Below are 26,889 nucleotides of genomic sequence, written 5' to 3' on the forward strand. Positions count from 1 at the left end.
ATAAGTATAACAGAAGACGAGCAAAATGTGTTAAATAAAAGTTTATGGTGTATTACCATTTTTATTTCTCTTTTTTAAAATGTCTTCTATTAAAGCCTATTTACCACCATCAGTGATGCTTCCCCCACGGCGTTTACAGACTCTCCTGCGACAGGCGGTGGAACTACAAAGGGATCGGTGCCTATATCACAATACCAAACTCGATAATAATCTAGATTCTGTGTCTCTGCTTATAGATCATGTTTGTAGTAGGTAAGAGAAAAACATTTTACATTCTGAAGTGGGCTAACATTTAAGACTCAGTTATGAACTTTATTAAAATGATTTCTTTTTTTTTTTAAGAGTTTTATCCTGTAGCTGTATAAAATTGATGTTTGATTTAGCATTTATTCAAGTAAAGCGAAAACGACTAAAAGAAAGACAAAATTTGTATATGCCTGTATGGTAAACCATACCATGAGGACTGGAACTGGAAAGCCAATTTTTCCTTTTCTCATCTATAGGTTTATTTAGTCGTTTTGTGTGTCTGGTAATTTCACTACAGTCCATGTTACATTTTGCGCATAAAAATTGTGACTACTTTTTTCTTAATGCCAAGTTCTATTTTTTTAGCAGAAGACGGACTCTGAAAATGTTTAGAATAATGGTATTAACTTTTGGGTTGAGTTTGGTTATTATACCTATTTGTGTACATAAAATTTAACGTGTATGATTTTGGCTTCTCCTTTGATGTTAGGAATATTTTGAGTAAAAATGTCCCTACCATTTTAATAACAAGTCTCCAGAATTAAAACTAAGGTACTGAAAAATCAAATTGAAATCTTTTAAAAACACTAGGAGGAAATGATTCGAGTCTAATAAGATGAAAAAGAAGGACAAAAGATATAAGTGAAGCCTTAGAATAAACAAATTTCTGAATAACCATAAAAATGTATATATGCCACATCTATACTTGGATTTAAAATAATGTTTAGATGTGCATAAATCACTTTTGTATGCAGTTTATACCTCACAGTCCTCACTTGGAATGAAAAAATAATAATTGATTGAGCTCTTGGCCTTAAATTACCTAAAAGTATTATTTACTTAAAGTATTGGATTATTGTTTGATGTATATCTTAAATGTTCTGTAGGAACATGATTAAAGATTTTATCTTGTACCTTCCCCCACCCCCCCCTTTTTTTTTTTTTTTAAGATTTTTGCCATAGGGTGTTTGCATTTGCTGGAGGGAAACAGGGAGGGAGAAAGTGAGAAATCTCCCCCTACAAGGGTTGGCCACGCCACAATCTTTTCTTCTCCATTCTCATGGGATTTGGGGCATGCATGCACATGGGCCCAGCAAGCTATTGGGTCCAGGACTTGAACCATGGTTGACCTTGTGAAAGTCCAGCGCCTTAACCACTATGCCACCTGCTGGCCCTCCTTTTTATTCTTATACACTGTTCATTGACTTAACTTCTGAAGATGTTTAGATTAAGTAAAGGTAGAAGGTGACATTATAGTAGGCTGAAAGTCTTCATAGTTTCATACTTCATAGTTTCCTTGGGGCATTGAGAACAGTGTTATAATTAAGGTGGTTGAGAACCTAAATTCTTTGATTTGCTGGTTTGTTTTTTGTTTTTCTTTCTTTCAGTTTTTGCTGTAGGGCGTGGGCACACACCAGAGGGTGGGGGCAGTGAGATAGCAGCCCCCCAGGGAGGATGGCTGTACTGTGATCTCTTCTCCATTCTCCTCTTGGGATTTTGGGCACACATGCACACAGACCTGGTGTGAATTTCAAGCCACTGGATCCAAGACTTGAACTGTAATCAGCCATATGGGAGACCAGAGCCTTAACCACTATGCCACTTGCTGGCTCCAGCTTCTCCCCTTAACCTGTCTCTTGAATAAGTGTGTTCCAGAATTACTCTTTTTCCTTGATTTCTTTCTCTTCTTTAAATTCCATTGTTCTAATGACTCCTAAATGCTAGAACTGCAGAGTTTATGTCCTGAACCTTAGACCTTACTTTAACACATTTGATATTGCTCAAGTAACTTAAATACATTATGTCCAAAACAGAACTTCCTTTCCCTCTCATCTGTCCCTACAGGGTCTGCTTTTCCTCTTGATTTTCTTACCTCAGTGAAAGGCTACCATCTACTCAGTTTTCCCAAGCCAGAGAGTCAGTCTTGGATTTTTACTCTAGATTGTAAAGATACTAAGGGATAATGGCAGGCATTAGGTTAGTATTCACAGTCTCCAGAGTGGGTGTGCCCCCATTGCTAACGTGAGAAAACAGAACCTATATTTGACTTAATTTCTATAATCGTATTTACTTAGAGGTCTTCAAAAGAAAAGTTGATAGTTTTTTATTATCTGCTTTATTCCTTTTAGAAACTAAATTTTAGCACTGAAACAAAAAAGCTATTTTTAAAAATTAAATCTTTGCATTGAAATCTAGATGCCATCTTTTTTCTCTTCTGGAAAATAGAGAATTGATAATGACTAAGTGACTATAACCTGACCAACACTAAACAGTTTTCATTAGATTGTATATAATTTCTGTTTTTCAGTTAGTATACACATATTTTGGTTAAATTTGACCAATTACAGTGCTTGTTTTAAAAAATAATTTTGTGTGTATATTTCTTATGGCAACCAATGGAAGAATGTTTCTGTGGGTAGCTTTATGAGTACTAATGTTTTTAGTAAAGGATTCTTTTTTTGGGGGGGGGGGCGCAGGGAGAAGAAGTTTTTGCTTTAGGGCGCATGCACTTGCCAGACAGACAGAGACAGAGAGACAGAAAGTAAGAAATCACTCCCCAGGTGGGATGGCCATGCCGCAATCCCTTCTTCTCCATTCTCCTCTTGAGGTCTTGGGCACACACGTACATGTGCCCGGTGTGAGTTTTAAGCCACCGGGTCCGGGACACGAACCGTGGTCGAGTATGTGGGAGTCCAGCAACATAGCCATTATGCTAACTGCTGGACCCAGTAAAGGATTCTTATGAAATATTTATATAGAAACTTTTAATTCTAAGATTCAGTTTGGTTAAAAATGCTACATTTAACCCCTTGGGGACAGCAAGTGGCGTGGTAGTTAAGGTACTGGAATTTCATATGGTCAACTGTGGTTCAAGTCCCAGACCTGGTCGCTTGCTTTCTCACTTTCTTTCTCTCTCTCTTTGGTCAAATTAATAATAATAATATTATTATAAGTCCCAGACCCAGTGGCTTGCTTTCTCACTTTCTCTCTCTCCCTCTTTCTCTCTCTCACTCTGTCCCTCCCTGGGGAAGTTAAAATAGATAAATAACATTAAATAAAATAATTCTCTTTAAAAAATAAATAACACCTTAAAATTTGAGTTTATTTTAAAACAAAGATACATATAAACTATATATAAACTATTTATATGTGGTTTATATAAACCATATATAAACTATATGTATCTTTGTTTTAAAATTCATCCGGTATACATCTAAAAATAGACCTTTAATAAATAGGGGCATGTTGTACTAGTCTCCCCCCTCCATTTATTTATTATTTCTTTATGTATGTATTTTTTGTGATTTTTGAGCCACTGAGTCTGGAACTTGAACTGCAGTCAGATACGTGGTAGTATAGTGCCTCAACCACCATGCCACCTCCCAGCCCCCTTGTTTTAATCTTTTAAAATAAGAGTATTCAAATAGGGCTGGCCTAGTAGCCTACTAGTTAAGAGAGCTGGATCCCTCATGGCTAACTGCAGTTCAAATCCTGGCCCTGGCAACTTGAGAAACTTGGCTTTGTGCATGCCAAAAACCCCAGCAGAATGAAGAAAAGGAGAAGATAGAAGCATGACCACACCCCACTAGGGTGTTTTCTTCCTCTTTCTCCCTCCAGCAATTAAACAAAAAGATTATTCAAATAAAGATGAAAAATAATGACAATTTAAATACCATTTTAGTGATATCAAAAATAATTGATTGTTGGGGGCAAGCAGGTGACCTGGAAGTTAAGATGCTGTACGTCCATGTGGCCAACTGCAACTCCAGTCCCAGACTTAGTGGCTTGAAAATCACACCAAGCACGTGTATTTATATGCCCAAAATTCAGAGGAGACTGAAGGAGGAGGAATTAAAATGTGGTCATCCCCCAGGGGGAGTGATTTCTCACTTTCTCCCTCATTGTCTCTGGTGAGCACACACACCCTATGACAAAAAAAGATAAAAAGAATTATTAATACACTAGATTTCAAGTACCCTGTAATTTTGATGATAAATCGGTTTTTTGTTTGTTTGTTTTTTGGAGAGGATTTTGCTATAGGGCGTGTGCGTTTGCCAGAAAGACAGAGACAGTGAGACACAAAGCAAGAAATCACACACATACACCCCAAGGGCAGATGGCCATGCCACAGTTCCTTATCCACTCTCCTCTTGAGATCCTGGACAGGCACACAATGCACCCCGAGTTTAAGCCACCGGGTCTCGGACTTGAATCATGGTCAATTACATAGGAATTCAGCGACATAGCCATTATGCCATCTGCTGGCCCCTCAGTTCTTTCTTAAAAATGTTTTACTCCCCAATTTTAGATATATCCTTTTTACTCATGATCAGCTTTAACCATATGAATTGTTCATTTTATGCCTATATATATAGTGTTTCTCATTGACTAAATGGCATTGCTTCAGGTGAACATGGGAGAAAGAAAAAGCTTTCTGGTATTGAAAGTACCTATTTGATTGTAATTTTATCCAGCAGTGTCTTGAAAATTATTTTTAAAGTAACAGTTGGAATGAAAATTGGCCTTGGAATCAACCATAAGTTGAAACCCTAGTTTACGGGACCAGCACTTAGCATAACAGCTATGTCGCTGAATTCCCATGTAGTCAACTGTGGTTCGAGTCCCGGACCCGGTAGCTTAAACTCATGCCGGGCGTGTGTGCATGCATGCCCAAGATCCTGAGTAGAGAATGGAGTAGAAGGGATTGCGGCATGGCCATCCCCGCTGGGGGGTGATTTCTTACTTTCTGTTTCTCTGTCTGTCTCTGTCTTTCTGGGGAGCGCATGTACTCTATAGCAAAAACCTCTCCGAAAACAAAAAAATCCTAGTTTATCAGTTTTGTGACATCTGATAAGTTATTTGCCCTCTTGGAGTCTCATGAAAATAGTAATAACAGTACTTTCCTTACAAGGTCGTTTTAAGAAAGGGCGATACTATTTTTTTTTTAATTAATTTTTTAAGAGCTTTTTGCCTTAGGGCGTGTGCACTTGCTAGGGAGAAAGAGAAACAGAGACGGTGAGGGAGAGTGAGAAATCATCCCCCCAGTGGGGGAAGGCCACGCTTCAATCCCTTTTCCACCCAAGATCTTGGGTGGCACGCACATCCACATCCCCAGCATGACTTTGAAGCCATCAGGTCTAGAACTTAAACTGTCGTCAGCCATGTGAGAGTCCAGTGACGTAACCACTACGCCATCTGCAGTCCCCTTTATATTTTATTATTTTTAAATTTACTATAGGGCACATGCACTCACCAGAGAGAGACAAAGAGAGAAAGCAAGCACCCAGGTCCAGGACAGAACTGTAGTCGACCATGTGGGAATCTTAACCACCATGCTACCTGCTGATCCCAAAGAATGATATGATGCACAGTGCCTGGGCACCTAGTCAATGCTTAAAAAAATGTTAGTGTTGATTATGTTTTAGTTCAGATGGAGAATAAGAGTTCAATATTAAAGCAATGTATATATAGTTAAATAATTTGAAAGTTTAAAGTATGCTTCAGATAAGGACCAGCAGGTGGCATGGTGGTTAAAGTGCTGGACATTCCCACATGGCCAACCACGGTTTGAGTCCCAGACCTGGCAGCTTGCTTTCTCACTTTCTCTCTCGTCAAATTAAAATAAATGAATGAATAAGATTAATAATAATTTTTTAAAAGTATGCTTTAGATAGCCAAGTGCTAAGGTAGATGGACATATATGTCATAAGGATGTTAATTTTTTTTTTTTAACATTTTTAAAATGTTGCTATAGGGGCTGGCAGGTAGCATGGTGTTTAAGGGCACTGGACTCTCACATGGCCAGCTGGGGTTTGAGTCCCAGACCTGACTGTATGCCCCTACCACCCCCAACTCACTCTGTCCCTCTCTGGTTAAAACAAAATAACATTAGTAAATAAAGTTAAATAAAATGATTCTTTTAAAAACCTAAAATGTTGCTATAGAGCATGTGCACTCACTACAGGGAGAAAGCATCCCCCTGAATGGGAGAGAAAAGTACTCCCAACCCACCCAGGGGCGATGGCCCTTCACCATTCTCCTTTTGGGATTTCGAACATGCAGGTGCACACAGTCATTATGTCATTTCAAGCCACCAGGTCTGAGACTTAAACCACACAGTTGGCTATGTGCGATCCAACCTCCTTAACCACCATGCCACTAGCTAGCCTTTTAATATAGTTTTAAATGTAGGCTACCTACCTTCTCAGGTTGGTGAACTGACAAAAATATATATGTGTGTGTATGTGTGTGTACTCATTTTTAAATTATTATTATTTTATTTTGACCAGACAGCAGGAAAGTGAGAAAGCAAGCTGCAGAATCCAGGACTTGAACCATGGTAGACCGTGCGGGAGTCCAGCATCCCAACCACCATACCACCTGCTGGCCTCACGACAAGAATATATTTTTAAATTACTGATTGGTTGAGAGAAAAACAAAGACTTTTTTAAGATATGTAATTTATCTGGGACCAGCAGATGACGTAATGGTTACATCACTGGACTCCCATGTGATCAACCACGGTTTGCATTCCAGACTTGGAGGCTTAAAACTCATGCCAGGTGCGTGTGTGTGCATGCCCAAAATCCTGAGAGGAGAGTGGAGACTATGGCATGACCATCCCCCAGGGAGTGATTTCTTGCTGTTTCTCTCTGTGAGTACACGACCCCTATAGCAAAGATCTCATTCAAAACAAAAATAAAGGTGTAATTTATACATTAATGTTAATAACTTTATAAGGTACAGTTGTACTGTCCAGATAGTAGCCACTAACTACATCTGACCATTTAATTTTACAGTTTTTTAATTCTTCTTTTAGAGAATTTTGCTATGGAGCATGCACGCTCACCAGAGAGAGAGAGAGTGAAAAATCAACTCCCAGAGGGTGGACATACACAGACACATCTGGCATGAGTTTCAAGCTGCCAGATCCAGGATTTGAACCACAGTTGACCATGTGGGAGTAAAGCATCATAATCACTATGCCACCTGATGGCCCAACCATTTAATTTTAAATGTAAAGTAATTCAGATTAAGTCAGTCAGGTTCCTCAAGGTTACAAGCCACATTGCAAGTGTTCAGTACCTTTCAGTGTCAAGGACTACCATAATGGACAGTACGAGTTTATTGCATTTTAATTTTCACAAATCATTTTATCAGACAGTGCTGATGTAGAGATGGGAAAAGGGCAGGATGATTTTTAGAAGTGAATTGGTTACAGGGAATAGTCTTCTTACACTAACTTTTTCTTCTTTAACTTGGTAAAGTGAATCATAATCCCTAGAATTTTTTGCCCTTAATATGCAATAATAGCTGCCATTATGAGGTACTGGCTAAGTGTCATACTCATTCTAAATGTGTTACACTCATTATCTCATTCTCTTCATTTTCTGTAACACAGGCATCATTATCATTAATGGAAAAATTGAAATTTAATCAGATCAAGTAAGAATTATAACTAAGGAGTGGCTAAGCCACAATTTGAATTTAAGTCTATCAGACCCTATCACCCCCATTTTTTTAAATTCTTTACTCTTCTAATTTTTAAAGAATTATTTATTTCATTTTATCAAATTTTGAATAGGGCACATGCACTCACTAGAGAGAGAGAAAGCAAGCTTTCAGATCCAAGACTCGAACCATGATTGACTATGTGGGAGTCCAATGCCTTTACCACTATGCCACCTGCTGATCCCCAGGCTTTACTCTTTTTTTTTTTTTTTTTTTTTTTTTGAGAGAGGTTTTTGCTATTGGGCACGTGCGCTCACCAGAAAGTAGGAAATCACCCCCAAGTGGGGGAGGGGTGGCCACGCTGCAATCCCTTCTCCTCTTGGAATCTTGGGCACACACGCACATGCACCCAGCGTGAGTTTAAGCCACTGGGTCCTGGACTCGAACCGTAGTCAGCTACATGGGATTCCAGTGACATAGCCACTACGCCAACTGCTGGTCCTAAGGCTTTACTCTTAACTGTAGCAGCTCCTGTCATTTAATTGTACTCCTCCCAAATAGTATTAGTAATTACATTTGATTATCTATCATACTCTAGGATGTTTAGGTGTATTTCTAATTCTTTTGGGGGGGTGGTGATTTTTGCTGTAGGGTGCATGTGCTCGCCAGAGAGACAGAGAGAGAAAATCGAGAAATCACACTCCAAGGGGAATAACTACATTGCAATCCCTTCTCCTAATTTCTCCTCTTGGGATCTTGGGCTTGCACGCACATTCGCCCAGCATGAGTTCAAGCCACCGGGTCTGGGACTCGAACCGGAGTCGACTACGTGGGAGTCCAGCGACATAGCCATAACACCATCTGCTGGTCCCCCAGTCATGTTTCTAATTCTTGCAAGAATCCTGAAAACCTTTTTAGGTAGATACTAGTCTTTATGGATGAGGAAACTGAGACTCAGAGGAATTAAATGATTTGCCAAAGACATCAAAACTTGCGACTGAGAAGGAGCCCAAACTTGAGGTCCAACTGCAATGCCTACTTTGTTTTTGTTATACCAAGTTGCGCTTGTTTTGTTTTGTTTTGGCCAGAGGATATATGTGCCCACAAGGAAGAGAGGGATACATATACACACTCAGCATGTTTTTCAAGCCACCAGGGCCAGAATTTGAACTATGGCTAAACAGGGCTTAACCATTGCACTATGGGGCCAGCCCACCTAATTACTTTTCTAATAAAGAAAAATTTAAGTGAACTTTATTTAAAGGAAGATGTTATGTTATTCATCCAAGAACAACCAACTGATATCATCCAACTTATACAGATAAAGATGAGGCCCTGATTAATTATTTATATAACTTAAATCAGACCCAATTTTTTTTTTTAAGGATCATTTTATTTAACTTTATTTTTAAAATTTATTTTAATTTGACCAGAGAGGGACAGGGGAGGAGGAATAAGAAGCAATCCGCCAGATCCGGAATTCGAACTGGGGTTGACCATGTGGGAGTCCAGAACCCTTAACCACCACACCACCTGCCAGCCCCTCCAATAATCTTCAGAAGGGGATAAAAGTAAATTATAAGCCGAACTAGGTTTTTAGATTACTGACTTCCTCTAAGGTTGCCTTGACTAAAAAAATATCTAATATTATGTAATACTTTCTTTTTCAACATACTGTATAAACTTGATTCTTAATGTTTACATGTACATTCATGTCTTATCTTTAAATTTTGTGGTGTGTGCTACAAAATTTTATCAGTTTTTTAACCTTGTTCATCATTATTATACTAATCTCTTTTGAAAGAATAATTATTTGTGGACTTCTTTGTTTTAGGAGGCAGTTTCCATGTTATACTCAGCAAATACTTACAGAGCATTGTAATGAAGTGTGGTTCTGTAAATTCTCTAATGATGGCACTAAGCTAGCAACAGGATCAAAGGATACAACAGTTATCATATGGCAAGTTGATCCGGTATGTATGAGTGTTTAGATTCCAAAAGAGGGTAGTTTCGAATCTAATTCATTAGCCGAGTATCTTAAAAGTACGTATATAAGTAGTATTTTTGTCATCTTTGTGACTTTTTACCTCTTCCTGTATTATAGATGATAGATGCATTGATAAGTTAATCAAAATTTTTGTGAGTTTATTATGTACTAGCGATTGTGCTATATCTGTGTATTTAATATTCTGACTGATGCTGCAAGGGGACTTCAAAAAGTTTGTAGAAAAATGTAATTAAAATACAGTTGTATGAGTCAACCTGGTAACTTCATGGTTAAAGAATGTGTATTCCATATAGCCCACTGCATTCCAGTTCGAATCTCAGCCCCACTGGCTTGAAAAACAGACCCCAGGCATGTATAGACGCTTAGTAAAAATCCTAACAGGATGGAGAAATGGAGAAGGAATTATGGTGTGATCATCCCTTCTTGGAGGGTGCTTTCTCCCTTTTTCTGGCAAGTGCTTGTGCCCTCTGGCAATTAAAAGAACATGAATTTATTTTGGTGCAAAAATATTTTTAAATCTATGCAGAGTTTTTTTCATAATACTTAATTTCCCATAAACTTTTTGAAAACCCCTTATAACATCTCCTGTTTTCACATGAGGAAACAGAGATAAGTTAAATACTCTATGCTCTCATAGCTAGTAAATGGTAAAGTTTGATGCAAATACAGGAATATTTTTTACTCCAAACCCATTGCTATTACTTTCTCATCAGTTTATGTCATTAATACTTGATTTACAGATTGTCTATTCCTTCGCAAGTTAAGAGATTTGTTACTTTCTGCTTTCTGAAACCTCTTGCTTTTTTCATTATCTTGTGTAATTTGTGGATATTGTTGTGTAAGCCCTTACCTTTCCTTTTTCTCCAGTAATACATATGAAAAGTATTGCATTCTGGATTTAAAATTCCAAGTTCTCTCTAAGATGAGATATGTCATTGTATATAACCAGATGACCTATAGATCTATAGAAATAAGTATTTTCATTTCTTTCAGCCAATTGAATATTTATTGAGCAATCAAAGAAGTACATGACTCCAAATAGGTTAAGGAGCTATATTTGGTTCAGGAGTCATTCACCTAAAATCATGAAGTAAATAAACTGAAAATATATTAGCCCAGGATAAAGTTTTGGGCTCCCATATTGAAAAAAATAGAGAAAAGGAACCATAGAAGGAAATAATTTTAAAAGGAAGAGAATCAAATTTGAGAGCATACAGCAATTCTTGCATACCTGCTATGCTATGAACAATGAAAGGTAAATAAGATACATTCTTTACTGTAAAGCAGAGATCTTTACCTTTTTGTTGTACCATGTACCTCTGTGGCAGTCTAGCAAATCTACGGACCTTTTCTCAGAATAATATTTGTAGTGCATAAACCAAAACACATACCAAGCCTAAACATATATAATATATTAATTCCTAAGAAAACTCAATCGTGTTGAAAGATAGTTACCGCTATAGTACAAACAGACAATATATTGCTGCTTTGTTAACACATTAATTAGTAACTTTTAGCTGATCTAACAGATCTAACAACCATCAGAATTTTTTTTTGGAAAGCATAAATAATAATATAACTGCAACAACGGTAATAGGAAAATATTTGAGATATTAACAGTGTCACTTAATACTATCTAATTTATTGTACTACTTTACTACCTAACACTATCTAATATTGTGTACTAATATACCTAATACTACTTTGTTAATTGCGGTCAAGATTGAAGAAAAATAACAAATTTCAGACTGTGGTTAATGAAAATAGAGATGTACCTTTTTCCCATTGATATTCAAGGACCCTGATTTTATTACAAGACCCTTTCTTATATAGAGCTCAGGTAAAGAACCACTGTAAAGAATGTAGAGTTTAGAAAGGGAAATAAAATACAGTAAAATAAGTACCATGAATATATTTAATGTATTATGACGATGTGCTTTACAGGAGACACATGATGAATAATGGCAGAATACAAAACAAGAATAGAAAAGAGTTTGGGATCAAATTATGACCTTTGAATAATACTATTTTAAGGAAATCTGTTTTCATTCAGCAGTCATTTGTAAGGTATCTGAAATGGAAAGCAGCAATATCAGAACTGTGCTGTGAGTTTTTTTCTAGCAGCAGTGTGGAAGAGTCCCCTCTCATTCAGTCATTAGTTTTTCCAAGTGTCTGCTGTGTGCCAGACTGCTTGCTGCAGACAGAGTGAGCATATGTTAATACATTGTAACGGTTCTCAAACAAGTGCTGCAGAAGCTCATGGAAGAGATCTTACTGTAACTAGAAAGCTAAGAAAAGTAAGAAAGTCTTAAGATGACAGAACAGAAAAATATTATTTAGGCAAAACTAGTTAGAAGTGGCCCTTGAGTAGAAGAAAACATAGATTAACATTTGGTAGTATTGGGGGAAGAATTTTTGGGAACCAGGAGAATGAGGTTAATGATGTGTAAGTAGCAACCAGATTGCTAGGAGAGCTTTTGTATATCTTGCTACAAGGTTTAGACTTTTTTTTAAGAGAGAGAACTTTTTGCTATAGGGCACATGTACTCACCAGAGAGATAGAAAGTGAGAAATCACCCCCGAGGGGGATGGCCACGCCATAATTTCTTCTCCTTATTCTCCTCTCAGGATCTTGGGCATGCATGCATCTGGCATGAGGTTTAAGCCACCTGTGTACAGTACTCGAACTGCAGTTGACGATATGGGAATCCAGTGACATAACCATTATGCCATCTGCTGGTTCCTGAAGTTTAGACTTTTTATGCCACTGTTTCTTCCTAGAGTGCATTTTTCAGAATCCTGAGTATGCAGAAAGCAATAAGTGTTACATAAAGGCTTATGTAGCCAGATTAGATTGAGAACTGTAGAATTGAATGTTTGCATTCTAATCTGAACTATAAAGGAATTTGGAGACCACAATTTATAGGTAATTGGATCACTATATACAGTAAATCCTCTGCGACTGTTGAACTCTTAGTATGCTATTATTTTTGTTATGTCACATTATGTGTATGTATATATTTAATAGGAAAAAAGTACATAGTATACCTTAAGATTTGTGTTGATATGATCCCAATGCCTTGTTTACTACGAGTTTTTACCTTTGCCTACAAAATCAAATTTTACTCATTCCCCTCAAAAAGCCAAGCAGAGTCGTATGAACTCTCTGAAGATGGTATTTCCAATTTAAATAAACTAGTATGAAGGTACTGTACTTGTAGTATTAATATCCTTGAAGTTGTTTTCAACTTTATATGTTATAGGATTATATTATTTTCACTAAAGTGTATAAAACAGTTTTGATTGTTTTCAAATTGCCAGAGGGCATGTGCGCTCCTGGCAGAGTGACAGAGCCAGAGCAAGCAAGCACTCCCCACAGGGCATAGTCACACTGCAATCCTTTTCTGTTTCTCCCTCCTTTTAGGATTTTGGGCATGCATACACATAGACCCAGTATGTTTTTCAAGCTCTCAGGTCCAGGATTTGAACCATGTAGTCAGTCATATGGAGCTAACTCCCTTAACCCTTCAGGCCATGGACAATTAGTTTGTTTTTTTTTAAAAGAATTTTATGTACTTTTATTTGTTTGTTTTTAATTTTGACCAGAGAGGGACAGAGTGAAAGAGAGAGAGAGAAAGTGAGAAAGCAAGCTACCAGGCCCAGGACTTGAACCACAGTCAGCCATGTAGGAGTCCAGCATCCTCAACCACCATGCCACCTGCTGGCCCTAATAATTAGTTTTTCGATTAAATATTTCTAAAGTTTGTCATCAGTTTAAAAACAAATCATTATATATTGATTTGGAGCACTACCATGAATGAAAGTTTATTCCTGGAAGATCTTGAGTTAGTCAGAAACTTTGACTTGCTTTGTGAATTATGCAATTCACTTTGACCTGATGATACTCCTGATCTAATACAAATACCTTATGCCTGTTGCCCACTTCCCAAGGAGGAGTCAGAAGTAGTTACATTGTTAACTCATTTTGTGAAAATAATAGACAGTTTGGACTAGAAAATTATGTGAATGATAAAGTTAGGATCTAGTGAAGAAACAAAATACAGCAAACACAAGCCATTTCTCAGTGACTATTCTGAAAACAACAAAAACAAAAATTCCTAACCTAATTTATTATCATTATTATTCATTCATTTATTTTATTTTGGCCAGAGAGAGACACACAGAGAGAGAGAGGAAAAAAGTGAGAAAGCAAGCCACCAGGTCCAGAACTCAAACCATGGTCGGCCATGTGGGAGTGTCCAGTGCTGAACCTCCATGCCACCCGCTGGTCCCACCCAACCTAATTTTATTAGTTAGTTCCATACCCATTTCTAATTGCTTGTAAGGCATCACCATTGCAATTTCCCTTAGACTCAACAGTAAGTCTTCAGAGTTTATTTATCCCCCCCCCCCCGCCATGCTGCAGTCCCTTCTCATCCATTCTCCTCTTGGGATTTTGGGCATGCACACCCACATAACTTGGTGTCAGCCACCAGGTCCGGGACTTGAGGTGTGATTGACTATGTGGGAATCCAGCAATGTAATCATGAAGTTATCTGCTGGTCCTAGTCTTTAGACCTTAATAGCTGTTTCTTCTTACCTCTAGCCAATTTCTTCTTTTCCTTGTCCATATTCATTTTTACCTCCAAAGTATCTTTTGATGCAGCTTCTTTCCATCCTGGCCATCTCAATAAGAGGCCTCACTTTTTGGGAACTATGACAGTTAATTATGGCTATTGTATTCGTTTATTAAAGATTTCCTTATCCTGGGAACCAGCAGTTAGTGTAATGGCTATGTCGCTGGACTCCCACGTAGTCGACCGCGGTTCGCGTCCCAGACCTGGTGGCTTAAAACTCACGCCGGGCGCGTGTGCGTGCGTGCCCAAGATCCCGAGAGGAGAATGGAGGAGAAGGGATTGCAGCGTGACCATCCCCCCGGGTGGTGATTTCTCGCTTTCTTTCTCTATGTCTCTCTCTGTCTGTCTGGCGAGCGCACGTGCCCTATAGCAAAAACCTCTCCAAAAAAAAAAAAAGAGATTTCCTTATCCTGTGTTTCACCTTCAGAGATTCATCTTTCACTTCACTGAGTTCTCAAACATGAAAGGACTACTGAAAGTTTGTGGAAAATGAAATTAAAGTATGAATTTATTTTGGTATGAAAACTTGGGGGGGCTGGTAGGTGGCATGGTAGTTAGAGGTGCTGGTCTCTCGTATGGCTGACAATGGTTTGAGTCCCAGACCTGGTGGCTTGCTTTCTCACTTTCTCTGGCCCTCTCTAGTCAAATTAAAAAATAAATAAAAAATAAGTGAAGTTAAATAAAATAATTCTTAAAAAAAATATTTTTTTGAAATCCATGCACACTTTTTTCATAGTACACATTTTCCATCAACTTTTTTTAAGATTTCCCCTCATGTATCACCTAGCTTACCATTTTTAAGTGGCTATTCACCCTCTGGATAAAAATTTTAACCCCTCAGCCTAAAATAAATATGTCAACTCTTCTGCCTTGCCACTTGCCACTTTTATACTTGCAGTATACAGTAACCTGTGTAGCATAAAGAATGGGCTATGGAGTCAAGCAGCCCAGGCACAAATCCTCACTCTGTAAGTAGTATCCTGACGAGTTTCAGAATAGTTACTGCTTTAGAAGCAAGTTCCTAAGCTTTCCAAACCACCCTTTCCTTCTAGAGTAATACCTACCAACTAGATTTGTGGGAATTAAGTGTGATATTGTTTATAAATAATACTTACATTCACTAGCACGAATCAGTGTTAGCCTTGCTGGTGGGATTGTAAAATGGTGTCACCATTCAGAAAGCAGTTTGACAGTTTCTCAAAATGTCTTGGGTTTTGTTTGTTTTTGCTAGAAATTTATAGGAAATGTCTAAAACAAAATAGTGGTTAACCAGGATTGCAGGGAGAGACAAGCCACTAGTTACTGTATATGGGTTTTTTTGTTTGTTTGTTTGTTTGTTTGTTTTTTAGGTTTTTGGGGGGAGGTTTGTAATTTTTAGTTTGCTCTAGGGTACGTGCTCTTGCTGCAGGTTTGAAAAATCAGTCTCCTGAGCAGAGTTGGCCATACTTCAGTCCCTTCTCTATTCTCTTCTCATGATTTTGGGGACACCTATACTAGCAAGTGTTCTAAGTCATGGGTTCCAGGACATTGACTGTGCAGTCAGTCATGTGGGATCCAGCTGCCCTAACCACACCACCAGCTGGTCCATGATTATATGTTTTTTTGGGGGGATGATGAAGATCCTCTAAAATCAGATAGTGGTAATGATTGCACACCTCTGTGAATATGCTAAAGCTACTGAATTGTAGACTTTTTAAAAGGATGCATTTTATGGTAAGTTATTTCTCAATAAAGCTCTAAAAAATAAATAAGGGCCTTGCCTCATTTGTGTGTGCTGATGGAACTTGGTGTTTCACACGCTATGACCGTGTGGGAGGCTCAGGTTCCATTTCTGGTTCACCCTAAAGGCCAGGCATAGTGTCACATTGTCATAATCCCAGCTACTTGGGATGCTAAGGCACAAGGATCGAGGGTTTGAGGCTGGCCTGGGCATCATAGTGAAACCCCATCTGAAAAAGAGCCAGGCTGGTGGCTCAAGCCTATAGTGCGAATGGTGAGGCTGAGGCAGGATTACGACAAATGAGAGCTTGTCTTTAAAAATATAGAACAAAACAGGTAACTCCTACTGTACACCACATATAAAACAAAACAGGTAACTCTTATTGTACACCACGTGTATTCAGTTCCCTTGAAAACTTCCTAAAGGCAGATTCTGTGTCACCTGTATATTTCCGTCTAGCTCAAATGCCTAGAGTGTAGTAGCTGCTTAATAGCTGGTGGCAGTGTGATGAGGCTTTATAAAGCAAGCTGTAAGACCTTCAATTGAGGGAGAAATGGTATGAAAACGTCCTCAGGTTAAATTATATTATCAAAGTACATCTTTTCAGCTATTTAAGTTCTTGTGTCAGAGCTTAAAGAACAAAGACTTTGAGGGGGGAGAGTTAACTTCATTATTTGTTTTCCTTCCTAGGATACACACCTGCTAAAACTGCTTAAAACATTAGAAGGACACGCTTATGGTGTTTCTTATATTGCATGGAGTCCAGATGACAACTATCTTGTTGCTTGTGGCCCAGATGACTGTTCTGAGCTCTGGCTTTGGAATGTACAAGTGAGCAGATTCCATCCTTGGTTTACTTATTATTAAGTACAACATGGTCATAATGCACATATGTGTTATTATAACTTTATTCTTATAGAATAGAGCCACTTAACCTATTGGGTTGTTGGAAAAGTCATGGCGTATTTTTCTTTTTCTTTCTTTCTTTCTTTCTTTCTTTCTTTCTAGAGAGTTTTTTGCTATATTGAGAGAGTTTTTTGCTATAGGGCGCGTGCGCTCACCAGACAGAAAGCGAGAAATCACCCCCCAGGGGGGATGGCCACGCTGCAGTCCCTTCTCCTCCATTCTCCTCTCGGGATCTTGGGCATGCACGCACATGCGCCCAACGTTAGTTTTAAGCCATCGGGTCCGGGACGCAAACTGCGGTCGACTACATGGGAGTCCAGCGACAGCCATTACGCTAACTGCTGGTCCCATGGCGTATTTTTCTATGTAAAATGCTTCTTGACTTTTTCCACAACCCAATAAATAACTATAGTATATCTTAAAACAGACAGTTGTTCATGTGGGATCCAAATGTCTATAAATTTCAATATGCTTAATAATAGAGTTTGTGAAAGAATGATGGATAAGCATTTCCAGGTTATGCCTTGTCCTATGTAATTTACTCGATTTACTGTGGTGCTTTAGAAAATGATTTATAGTTGTTTCATAGTTTCACAACAGTACACAAAGAAGTACCTTTCAAATGTTAAATATCAGCAGTAAACCAGATTTTCCATTCTAATGTCTATCTCATTACCCATATTTACTGTTCTGGGCTAATTTAGTGAAGCTAAATGATGTTTTCAGTACTTATTAAAAGCTTTATTGTTTCTAAGTGAAAACTTGAACTTTAGAGTCCCATTAAAAAAAAAAAAAACAGGGAACCAGCAGTTAGCGTAATGGCTATGTCGATGGACTCCCACGTAGTTGACCGCGGTTCGCGTCTCGGACCCGGTGGCTTAAATCTCACGCCGGGCGCGTGTGCGTGCGTGCCCAAGATCCCGAGAGGAGAATGGAGGAGAAGGGATTGCGGCGTGACCATCCCCCCTGGGGGGTGATTTCTCGCTTTCTGTCTCTATGTCTCTGTCTGGCTGGCGAGCGCACGCGCCCTATAGCGAAAACCTCTCCAAAAACAAACAAACAAACAAACAAACCTCAACATGAGGTATACGCCATTATTTATAGACAGTATTTTTGAAATCTTCCAGTTAAAATGTTTTTGAGGATTTTTTTTGAGGGGTAGAGGTTTTTGCCTTAGGGCATGTGCGCTCACTGGGGAGAGCGACAGTGAGAGGGAAAGTGAGAAATCACCTCCTCGGATCTTGGACACACACACACAAATGTGCCCAGCATGGTTTAAGCCACAGGTCTGGGACTCAGACTGCAGTTGGTCATGTGGGTGTCCAGCGACATGACCACTATGCCATCTGCGGGCCCCCAAAATTTTTTAAAACTTCCTTATATCGGGACCAGCAATTAGTGTAATGGCTATGTCGCTGGGCTCCCATGTAGTTGACCGCGGTTTGGGTCCCGGACCTGGTGGCTAACACTCAAACTGGGTGCGTGTGCATGCATACCCAGGATCCCTAGAGGAGTATGGAGGAGAAGGGATTGTGGCATGGTCATCCCCACAGGGGGTGATTTCTCACTTTCTGTCTCTGTTTCTCTCTCTGTCTTTCTGGCGAGCACATGTGCCCTATAGCAAAAACCTCTCAAAAAAAAAAAAAGAAAGAAAACTTCATTATATGAGATTTCAGAAAGTTCATGGAAAAATAGAACTGAAATTAGGACCAGCAGATGGCATAATGATTATGTCGCTGGACTCCCATATAGTTGACTGATTGCAGTCCCAGAACAAGCAGCAAAAAAACTCAGGCCAGCGCATGTAGGAGTGTGCTCAAAATCCCAGGAAGAAAAGGGATTGCGGTGTGGTTATCTGCCCAGGTGATGGTGGTTGGGGGGGGGAGTTGATTTCTCATTTTCTGTCTTGCTTGTCTCTTTCTCTCTCCAACGAGCATACATGCCCTTTATCAAAAATCTCTCAGAAGGAACCAAAGTACAAATTTATTTTCATGCAAATAAATAAATTTTGAAACCCGTGCATCATTTTTTCATAATACATATTTTTCATAAACTTATTGAAGGTCCTTCCCACCCGCATATAATTTGACTTAAGTTTAGGTGATAATTTTTATTCTTTTTAACCCAAAGGAATGGTCCAAGTCATGGTTTGGATATAAAAGTATAACTTGATGGAATAGGATTTTGAGTCTGGGACTTAAGAGAATGAAAATAAAGGTCCACTGACATAACTTCTAATAATAAAGATGGTATAGAGGACAGAATGGGTACTAAGATGTACTTGAAAATGATATGAAATAATTCTAATAAGGTTAGAACCCTGATCTGAAAAGCCGAAAGTCCAAGACTTTTTGAGTACCAAAATGATGCCAGAGGTGTAAAATTGGACACCTAACCTCACAGGATCAGTTGTAGTCAAAATGCTGCTATTCAGAAATACTGTACAAAATTACTTTCAGGCTATGTGTATAAGGTATATGTGAATCATGAATGAATTTTATATGCAGACTTGAGTCCCATCCCCAAGATACCTCATATGTATATGAAAGTATTCTGAAATCTCAGGAACCAGCAGTTAGTGTAATGGCTATGTCGCTGGACTCCCAGGTAGTCGACCGCAGTTCACGTCCTGGACCTGGTGGCTTAAAACTCACGCCGGGCACGTGTGCATGCGTGCCCAAGATCCCGAGAGGAGAATTGAGGAGAAGGGATTGTAGTGTGACCATCCCCCCTGGGGGGTGATTTCTCACTTTCTGTCTCTATGTCTCTGTCTGTCTGGTGAGCACACGCGCCCTTTAATGAAAATCTCTCCAAAAAAAAAAGGTATTCTGAAATCTGAAACACTTCTGGTCCCAAGCATTTCTGCTAAGGGATATCAGTCTGTAGTAAGATTTCTCCACTACTTAGTTATTTCCTGTGTGTTTTGTTTATTTCTTCATTTATAAGCCAGGGTTGTGAGCATGAGACAGGAGAGGGAGAGAGTACCCTTTGGTGGGGTGTAGTAATGCCACAATCCCTTCTTCTCTGTTTCTCCATTCTGTTGGGATTTTGAGTGTGCACAGACATGCACCCAGAATGTTTTTCAAGCTGCTGAGGCCAGGATTCAAACCACATCTTTAGCCATGTAGGACCCTGCTTCTTTAATCACCAGGCCATGGAATGAACCCATTTCCTTAATCTTTCTTTTTTTAAAAAAAAAAAAGAATTCTTTTATTTAACTTTATTGCTATGATTATTATTTTCTAGTTTGATAAGGATGGTAGAGTGAGAAAGTAAGCCCCCAGGTCCAGGACCCAAACCACAGTTGGCCATGTGGGAGTCCAGCACCTTTAACCACCACGCCACCTGCCAGCCCGTATTTCCTTATATTTCACAACCAGCTTTTAATTAAGAAAATTTATTTTCATTATTTTATTTAACTTTTTATTTGTTTGCTTATTTGTTTAAATTTGACTAGAGAGGGATAGAGTGGTAGAGAGAGGGAAAGAAAGTGAGAAAGCAAGCTACCAGGTCTGGGACTCGAACCATGTTTGGCCATTTGGGAGTCCAGCACCCTTGATACCACACCACCTGCCAACCCCCAGGAAAAAAAAAAATTTAAGAATTTTTTTTTTATTGGTTTGTTTTAACTTTTTATTCATTTTAATTTTTAATTTGACCAGAGAGAGACAGAGAGAAAGAGAGAGAAAAAGAAAACAAGCCGCCAGGTCTGGAACTCAAACCATTGTCAACCATGTGGTAGTCCAGAGCCCTTAACCACCATGCCACCTTCCGGGTTCCAAATTTTTCAGATATTAAGAAAACATAAGAGACCAGCAGATGGTGTAATGGTTAGTTGCTGAACTCACACACAGTCAACCACAGTGTGAGTCCTGGACCTATCGATTAAAACTCAAAACTGAGTATGTGTGCATGCGTGCCTAAAATCACAAGAGGAGAATGAGAAGAGATTACGGCGTGGCCATCCCCCCTGGAGGGGGTGATTTCTCACTTTCTCTCTCTCTCTCTATCTATCTTTGTCGCTTATGGCCTGGCCATCCCCCCTGGAGGGGGTAATTTCTCACTTTCTATATATATATATATATATATATCTTTGTCTCTCCAGCCAGTGTATGCACCCTATACCAAAAACAAAAACTCTGAAGGGAAAAAAATGGTACAGTGATGACTTGTATGTCCACTATCTTAGAATTGACAGTTGTTACTAGCATTTTGTGATACTTCGTAAGCACATAAATGCATAGGTACATTCAAATATGTATACATACATACATACATACATACATACTCCTAAACATTTGATCTTTAGTTTACAGATATTTTTCCCTAAATAAGCACATAGCTCCTAAAAGACAATGTTGTCCTGTATAAGCAACCACTATAATATCTAAAAACATTAATTACAGTTCTCTAATAACTAGTATTCATTTCATACAAAAAAATCTCCTATTGTTCCCAAAAAGTCTTCTATGCCATTTTTTTTAATCTTTTTTCTTATAATTATTTTTATTATTTAACTTTATTTATTTATTGGCTTATTTAGAGTGACACAGAGAGAGAGATAAAGAGAGGGAAAGTGAGAGAGCAGGCCGCCAGGTCCAGGACTCAAACCGCAGTCGGCCATGTGGGAGTCCAGCCCCTGAACCACCACACCACCTGCAGGCCTCTTCTATGCCACTTTTAAACAGTGCCATGTTTACATTTGAGTTTGCAAAACAGAATAGTTGACTTTTAATAAAACAGTGCTTTTGAAGTATGTCTTCATACATAAAAGATGAAAGAAAATATTTTCCCTTAGAATTTACCCCCTCTTCAAAAGAAATATGTAGTCCTAGTCCTATAATAGGATTTTACTTTATATGGTCTGTATAGTTTCCTTGAGTCAGTTTTGAATTTTTGGACAGTTACACTGTATTTTAGTACTAGTGTTTTATTTTTTCTTTTTAAGAGAGTTTTGTATTTTTTTTTGTTTTTTTTTTGGTTTTTTTTGTTTTTTTGCTATAGGACATGTGTACTCACCAGAGAGACAGAGAGACAAAGGAAGAAATCACCCTCTCTGAGATGGCCATTCCACAGTCCCTTCTCCATTCTCCTCTCGGGATCTTGGGCATGCATGCACACTTGTCCGTAGTGAGTTTCAGGCCACCAGGTCCGGGACTCAAACCTTGGTTGACTACGTGGGTGTCCAGAGATGTAAATATTACGCCATCTGCTGGTCCCATAGCACTACTGTTTTACCATGTAGTTCTTTGACTTGTTCTAAAAAGATGATCTTTAAATCAGCTTTCAAATTATTTCTTTGTGTTTTTGCTAGGCTTCTAATCTAATAATCTCATATACTATACTCAAGATCCTGAGCATAACAGAAGAAAAGACTGCTTTGGCCTTCAGAAATTAGTGTGAACATATTTTTGAAAAGAAAATGCCAACGATTTAGCTGTTGCATGTGTACTTGTGCTTCTAAACTTTCTAAGCATTAATTTTGAACAACCCAAAAACAGTTTGGGGGAAGGATTTAGACCTTTAAACACTTTTTTCAGTGTAAGGAGGACATCTGCTTTTGTGCCCTCTGCTTTTATTGCTTGGCCTCATTTCCTAACCGTACCTTTTGCTTTCATTCTTTTATTTTTACTTTTGATTACCCATTTCTCACAGGAAAATTATGCCCACATACTTTTTATTATACCAAGGGCAGCTCTTCTCTCTCAGATTCTGTTTCTAATCCATGAGTCCATGAAAATGGAATTAACATTAGATTAAATATGTGTGTACCTCCTACATTGAAGAATTTAGAAAATGTTAACAGGAAGATGACTGAGGGTTGTTACTAATAAATATTCTTGATTAGTAGGAAGTAGCTTTGCTAAGTGATACTAAGGTTTTTTTTTCCTGTTACTTTCAATTGAAATAAGGTCGCTAATCAGAAAAATAATTTTTCATTTCTGTTCCTATCTTTCCTCCCATACTGTATTTGAATAGACTACCCTTGGCCTAGTTTAAGGACATAGTTTTTCCTGAGGAGTTGCTAATTATATTAACTAGTTTTAGGATAATATTTATAAAGAACTTTGGACTGAGAAGTGGAAACTCAGAAGGAATAGGTATGTAGCCTTGGGCTTTTCATTCTTGCTTGGGAAAATTACATGCTAGTTTTAGGGTATGTATGTAATTGATTTAAGGTGAGCAGTTATTGAAGTTTATCATATCATAACTACTCTTTGGGACACTTATGCCAGTTCTATTTCTGGAGTTCTCTTCAAGTCCTTAATTACCCTTCTGAGGCCTGTCGACTTTTTTTGTAAGGCCAGTGAAAACCATTTTTTTCTCTGATTAGGAATACCAGACTAACCAGATATCCCAGTTACTATTCTTTCTTGTTTTTTTTTTAAGCATATGTATTTTATTTTTTGTGTATTCCTTTTAGAAGGGTGTCACAAAAGTCTTATCCACAGTTTTATTTTCTTGTAGACGGGAGAACTAAGGACAAAAATGAGCCAGTCTCATGAAGACAGTTTAACAAGTGTTGCTTGGAACCCAGATGGGAAACGCTTTGTGACTGGAGGTCAGCGTGGGCAGTTCTATCAGTGTGTAAGTATTCAGGGCCTCATTCCCCATATCTACTTGTTAAAAGCAAATTCAGTTTTATCTTAATAAAAGAACTCACTTGACTCTGTCAATTTATAAAATATATTATATGAAGACACACTTTCTTTTCCATCCTCCTAGATAAGACTGCGCAATCAAGTTTATTTTTTTCTTTTTTTTTAACCTTTTCAAGTTTCAGTATTTTGCTAAATATTCTTGTTCTTAATTTATAAACAAGTTTCTAATTTATAGGAATGAAAAAATTTAGCATTTTTCCTTTTGTGGTTTTAACCCTTTGAATAAGAAATAGGTAAAAAGCCTTGTGACAAGGTAGACCATGATACAAATAGTGTCATTATCTGTTATCTCATATCACTGCTTCACATGCTTCCAGTAAGCACTTTCAGATTTATTTATTTTCAGGTTTTTGCCATAAAGTGCATGCGCTTGTCACAGAGAGACAGAGACAGTGAGCAGAAAAGTGAAAAATCACCTCCAGAGGGGTGGCCACACTGCAATCCCTTCTCCATTCTCCTGGGATTCTGGGCATGCATGCACACACACCCAGAATGATTTTCAAGCTGCCAGGTCTCAGACTTGAACCGTGGTCAGCCATGTGGGAGTCCAGCACCTTAACGATCATGCCACCTGCTAGCCCTCCAGATTTATGTTTTAAGACTAAAACAGAACAAGATAATAAATCATTTAATATAGTTAAACTTTCCCCTTAATATACCTATTACAGGTTACCAGGTCATTTTATTAAGCTGGCTTAACACTAAGAAATTTAGTATCCTATTATCTCAACAAAGTTAAAAGCCATTAGTTTGTAATTCTGGGTAGAAGATGACCTTGAATGTTTCTGTTGTTATTGTTACACAGTTTTGAAACCTTCAGAATATAAGACTTGATAGTCCTCTTATCTGTAAAATGAGAATGGTAATGCCTCTCATAACTTCAAATGTTCAGTGAGATAATGACTATAAGAGCTTTGATCTGTAGAGCACATTACAGATTTGATAAAGTTTTGAGAGTTTTTTTTTTTTTTTTTTTTTTTCTGCTATAGGGCACATGCGCTCGCCAGACAGAGAGAGACATAGAGACAGAAGGCGAGAAATCACCCCCCAGAGGGGATGGTCACACTGCAATCCCTTCTCCTCCATTCTCCTCTCGGGATCTTGGGCACACACGCACATGCGCCCGGCGTGAGTTTTAAGCCACCGGGTCCGGGACATGAACTGCGGTCGACTACGTGGGAGTCCAGCGACATAGCCATTACACTAACTGCTGGTTCCCCAGATTTGATAAAGTTTTGAAAAATGTTGTAACAAATTTCTAAGCTCTATTATCAAGTTAAAAAATGTCTTAGTAATCTTTTTCCAATCACAGCTTTCAAATATTAGGGCATAAATTCTAATATAGTAAATTTTAAAGCATTGTTTGAATTATTGTCTAATATAAGGGAGACCTTACTTGGAATTTAGGGACTGTTTCTTTCTTAGCAATTTAATTTTTATTTATGCATTGTGGGTTGTTGAAGGGAAAACACATTTACAGAAGGACTTCCCACCCCATCCTCTTTCATCTTAATAGTGAAAGCTGACCTTTATTCAAATTCTTACTGGTAAAAACACTTGGGGGACCAGCAGGTAGAGTAATGGTTAAGGCACTGGACATGGCGCTTTAACCCATATGGCCAACCACGGTTTGAGTCCCAGACCTGGTGGCTTCCTTTCTCACTTTCCTTCTCTCTCTCTTTGTCTCTCTCTGGTCAAATTAATATAAATAAATGAATAAATAAAATTTAATAAATAATTCTTAAAAAAAAAAAAAACTTTGGGACCAGTTAGATTGAGATTGGTCTTAGGAAAGAACAAGCCTCTTATAGAAAGACTGCTAAGAAATTCTTCGAGGATTTGGTTTGCTTTCTGAATGCAGTTCAGCAATAGAGTTAATAGTAGTTTTCTTCTCAGGATTTAGATGGCAATCTCCTGGACTCCTGGGAAGGGGTGAGAGTGCAATGCCTTTGGTGCTTGAGTGACGGGAAGACTGTTCTGGCATCAGATACACACCAGCGAATTCGGGGATATAACTTCGAGGACCTTACAGATAGGAACATGTAAGTGTTTTTTATTTTCATTTAAAAAGTTACCTAATTTTATGTTTAAATACATAGTAGAACTTATTTTTTCAAAAGAATGGTTTTTAAGATTTTTTTGTTTTAGTTTTGATTTTAGATTCATGTCAGATGCTACTTAATAATCATTAACTCAAATTTTTCTCAACTGAAGTGTGCAATAGTGATTCCAAAAGTGTCATTTAAGCCCCAGAGCATTTTATATTTTGAGCATTTCATTGTCTTAACTCTTAATATGTTATTTTTGACAAATTACCTTCTTGTTACAGAGTACAAGAAGATCATCCTATTATGTCTTTTACTATTTCAAAAAATGGCCGATTAGCTTTGTTAAATGTAGCAACTCAGGTACGTTAATTTATTTTTCAGAAAAATTTAGCTTAGTACAAATTTTAATTATGATTTTTAGTGTGCGTATATATAAATCTATAAATTTTATTGCATATGTTTGATCTTTAAATGTGTAGAGACAATTACAGATTTATCAGAACATTAATGTTTTGCGTTAATAGAAAATGGAAATGCTCCATCCAGCAAAGAGATAATTCACAGATTGCTTTTTCAAAAATTTTTTTGAGTCAAGGTAGAATAAATACCTATATTCTTTGTTCCCTGCAGGGAGTTCATTTATGGGACTTGCAAGATAGAGTTTTAGTAAGAAAGTATCAAGGTGTTACACAAGGGTTTTATACAATTCATTCATGTTTTGGAGGCCATAATGAAGACTTCATCGCTAGCGGCAGTGAAGGTAAGTTTTTTGTCATTGTCGATTCACATATGTTGATGGGTTTAAGGTTCTGTAATGCTCTCAATTTATAAAGCATCTTCAAGCATATTCAAGATATCAAATTAAAATTTCTGTGAGGTAGTTATTGAGTACACTGTTAATTTTCCTTTTTTGGAATGGCTTGAGCCCTTTTTTATTGTGATAAATCAGTAGTGCCTGTTCAGACCATGTAGAGATGTGTTTGATGCATGTCTCAAATCGAAACTTGGTTAAGTCATTCTGCTTCCAGATGTCAACTTATCTTTTCATGGTCCTGATTTTTTTTTTTTTTTGATGGTTAGTAATATCTAAAAAGTCAGGGTTAATTATGATGCTTTACCCTGAACGTGGACAGAATCGACTATTGTTAGATCTTCATTATTTCTGTAGTAGCCAAAGATAATTCAGTTTGATTGTTCTTTTTTTTTTTTT

The 26,889-nt window shown here is 38.0% G+C and overlaps 1 protein-coding gene across 1 annotated transcript in view; it reads left to right on the forward strand.

Annotated features, from left to right (window-relative positions):
* The window catches only part of WDR26 (WD repeat domain 26), a gene marked incomplete at its 5' end in the record, with an annotated part of 67,751 nt that overhangs the window by 18,040 nt on the left and 22,822 nt on the right, over nt 1-26,889 (forward strand). The window contains 7 exon segments of the mRNA XM_006157271.3: nt 96-252; nt 9,533-9,671; nt 16,754-16,894; nt 23,438-23,557; nt 25,528-25,673; nt 25,961-26,039; nt 26,310-26,439. Coding sequence (XP_006157333.2) covers nt 96-252; nt 9,533-9,671; nt 16,754-16,894; nt 23,438-23,557; nt 25,528-25,673; nt 25,961-26,039; nt 26,310-26,439 — 912 coding nt within the window.

Source organism: Tupaia chinensis, unplaced genomic scaffold, assembly GCF_000334495.1.
Source record: "Tupaia chinensis unplaced genomic scaffold, TupChi_1.0 Scaffold000532_1, whole genome shotgun sequence".
In the NCBI taxonomy this organism is placed as follows: Eukaryota; Metazoa; Chordata; class Mammalia; order Scandentia; family Tupaiidae; genus Tupaia; species Tupaia belangeri.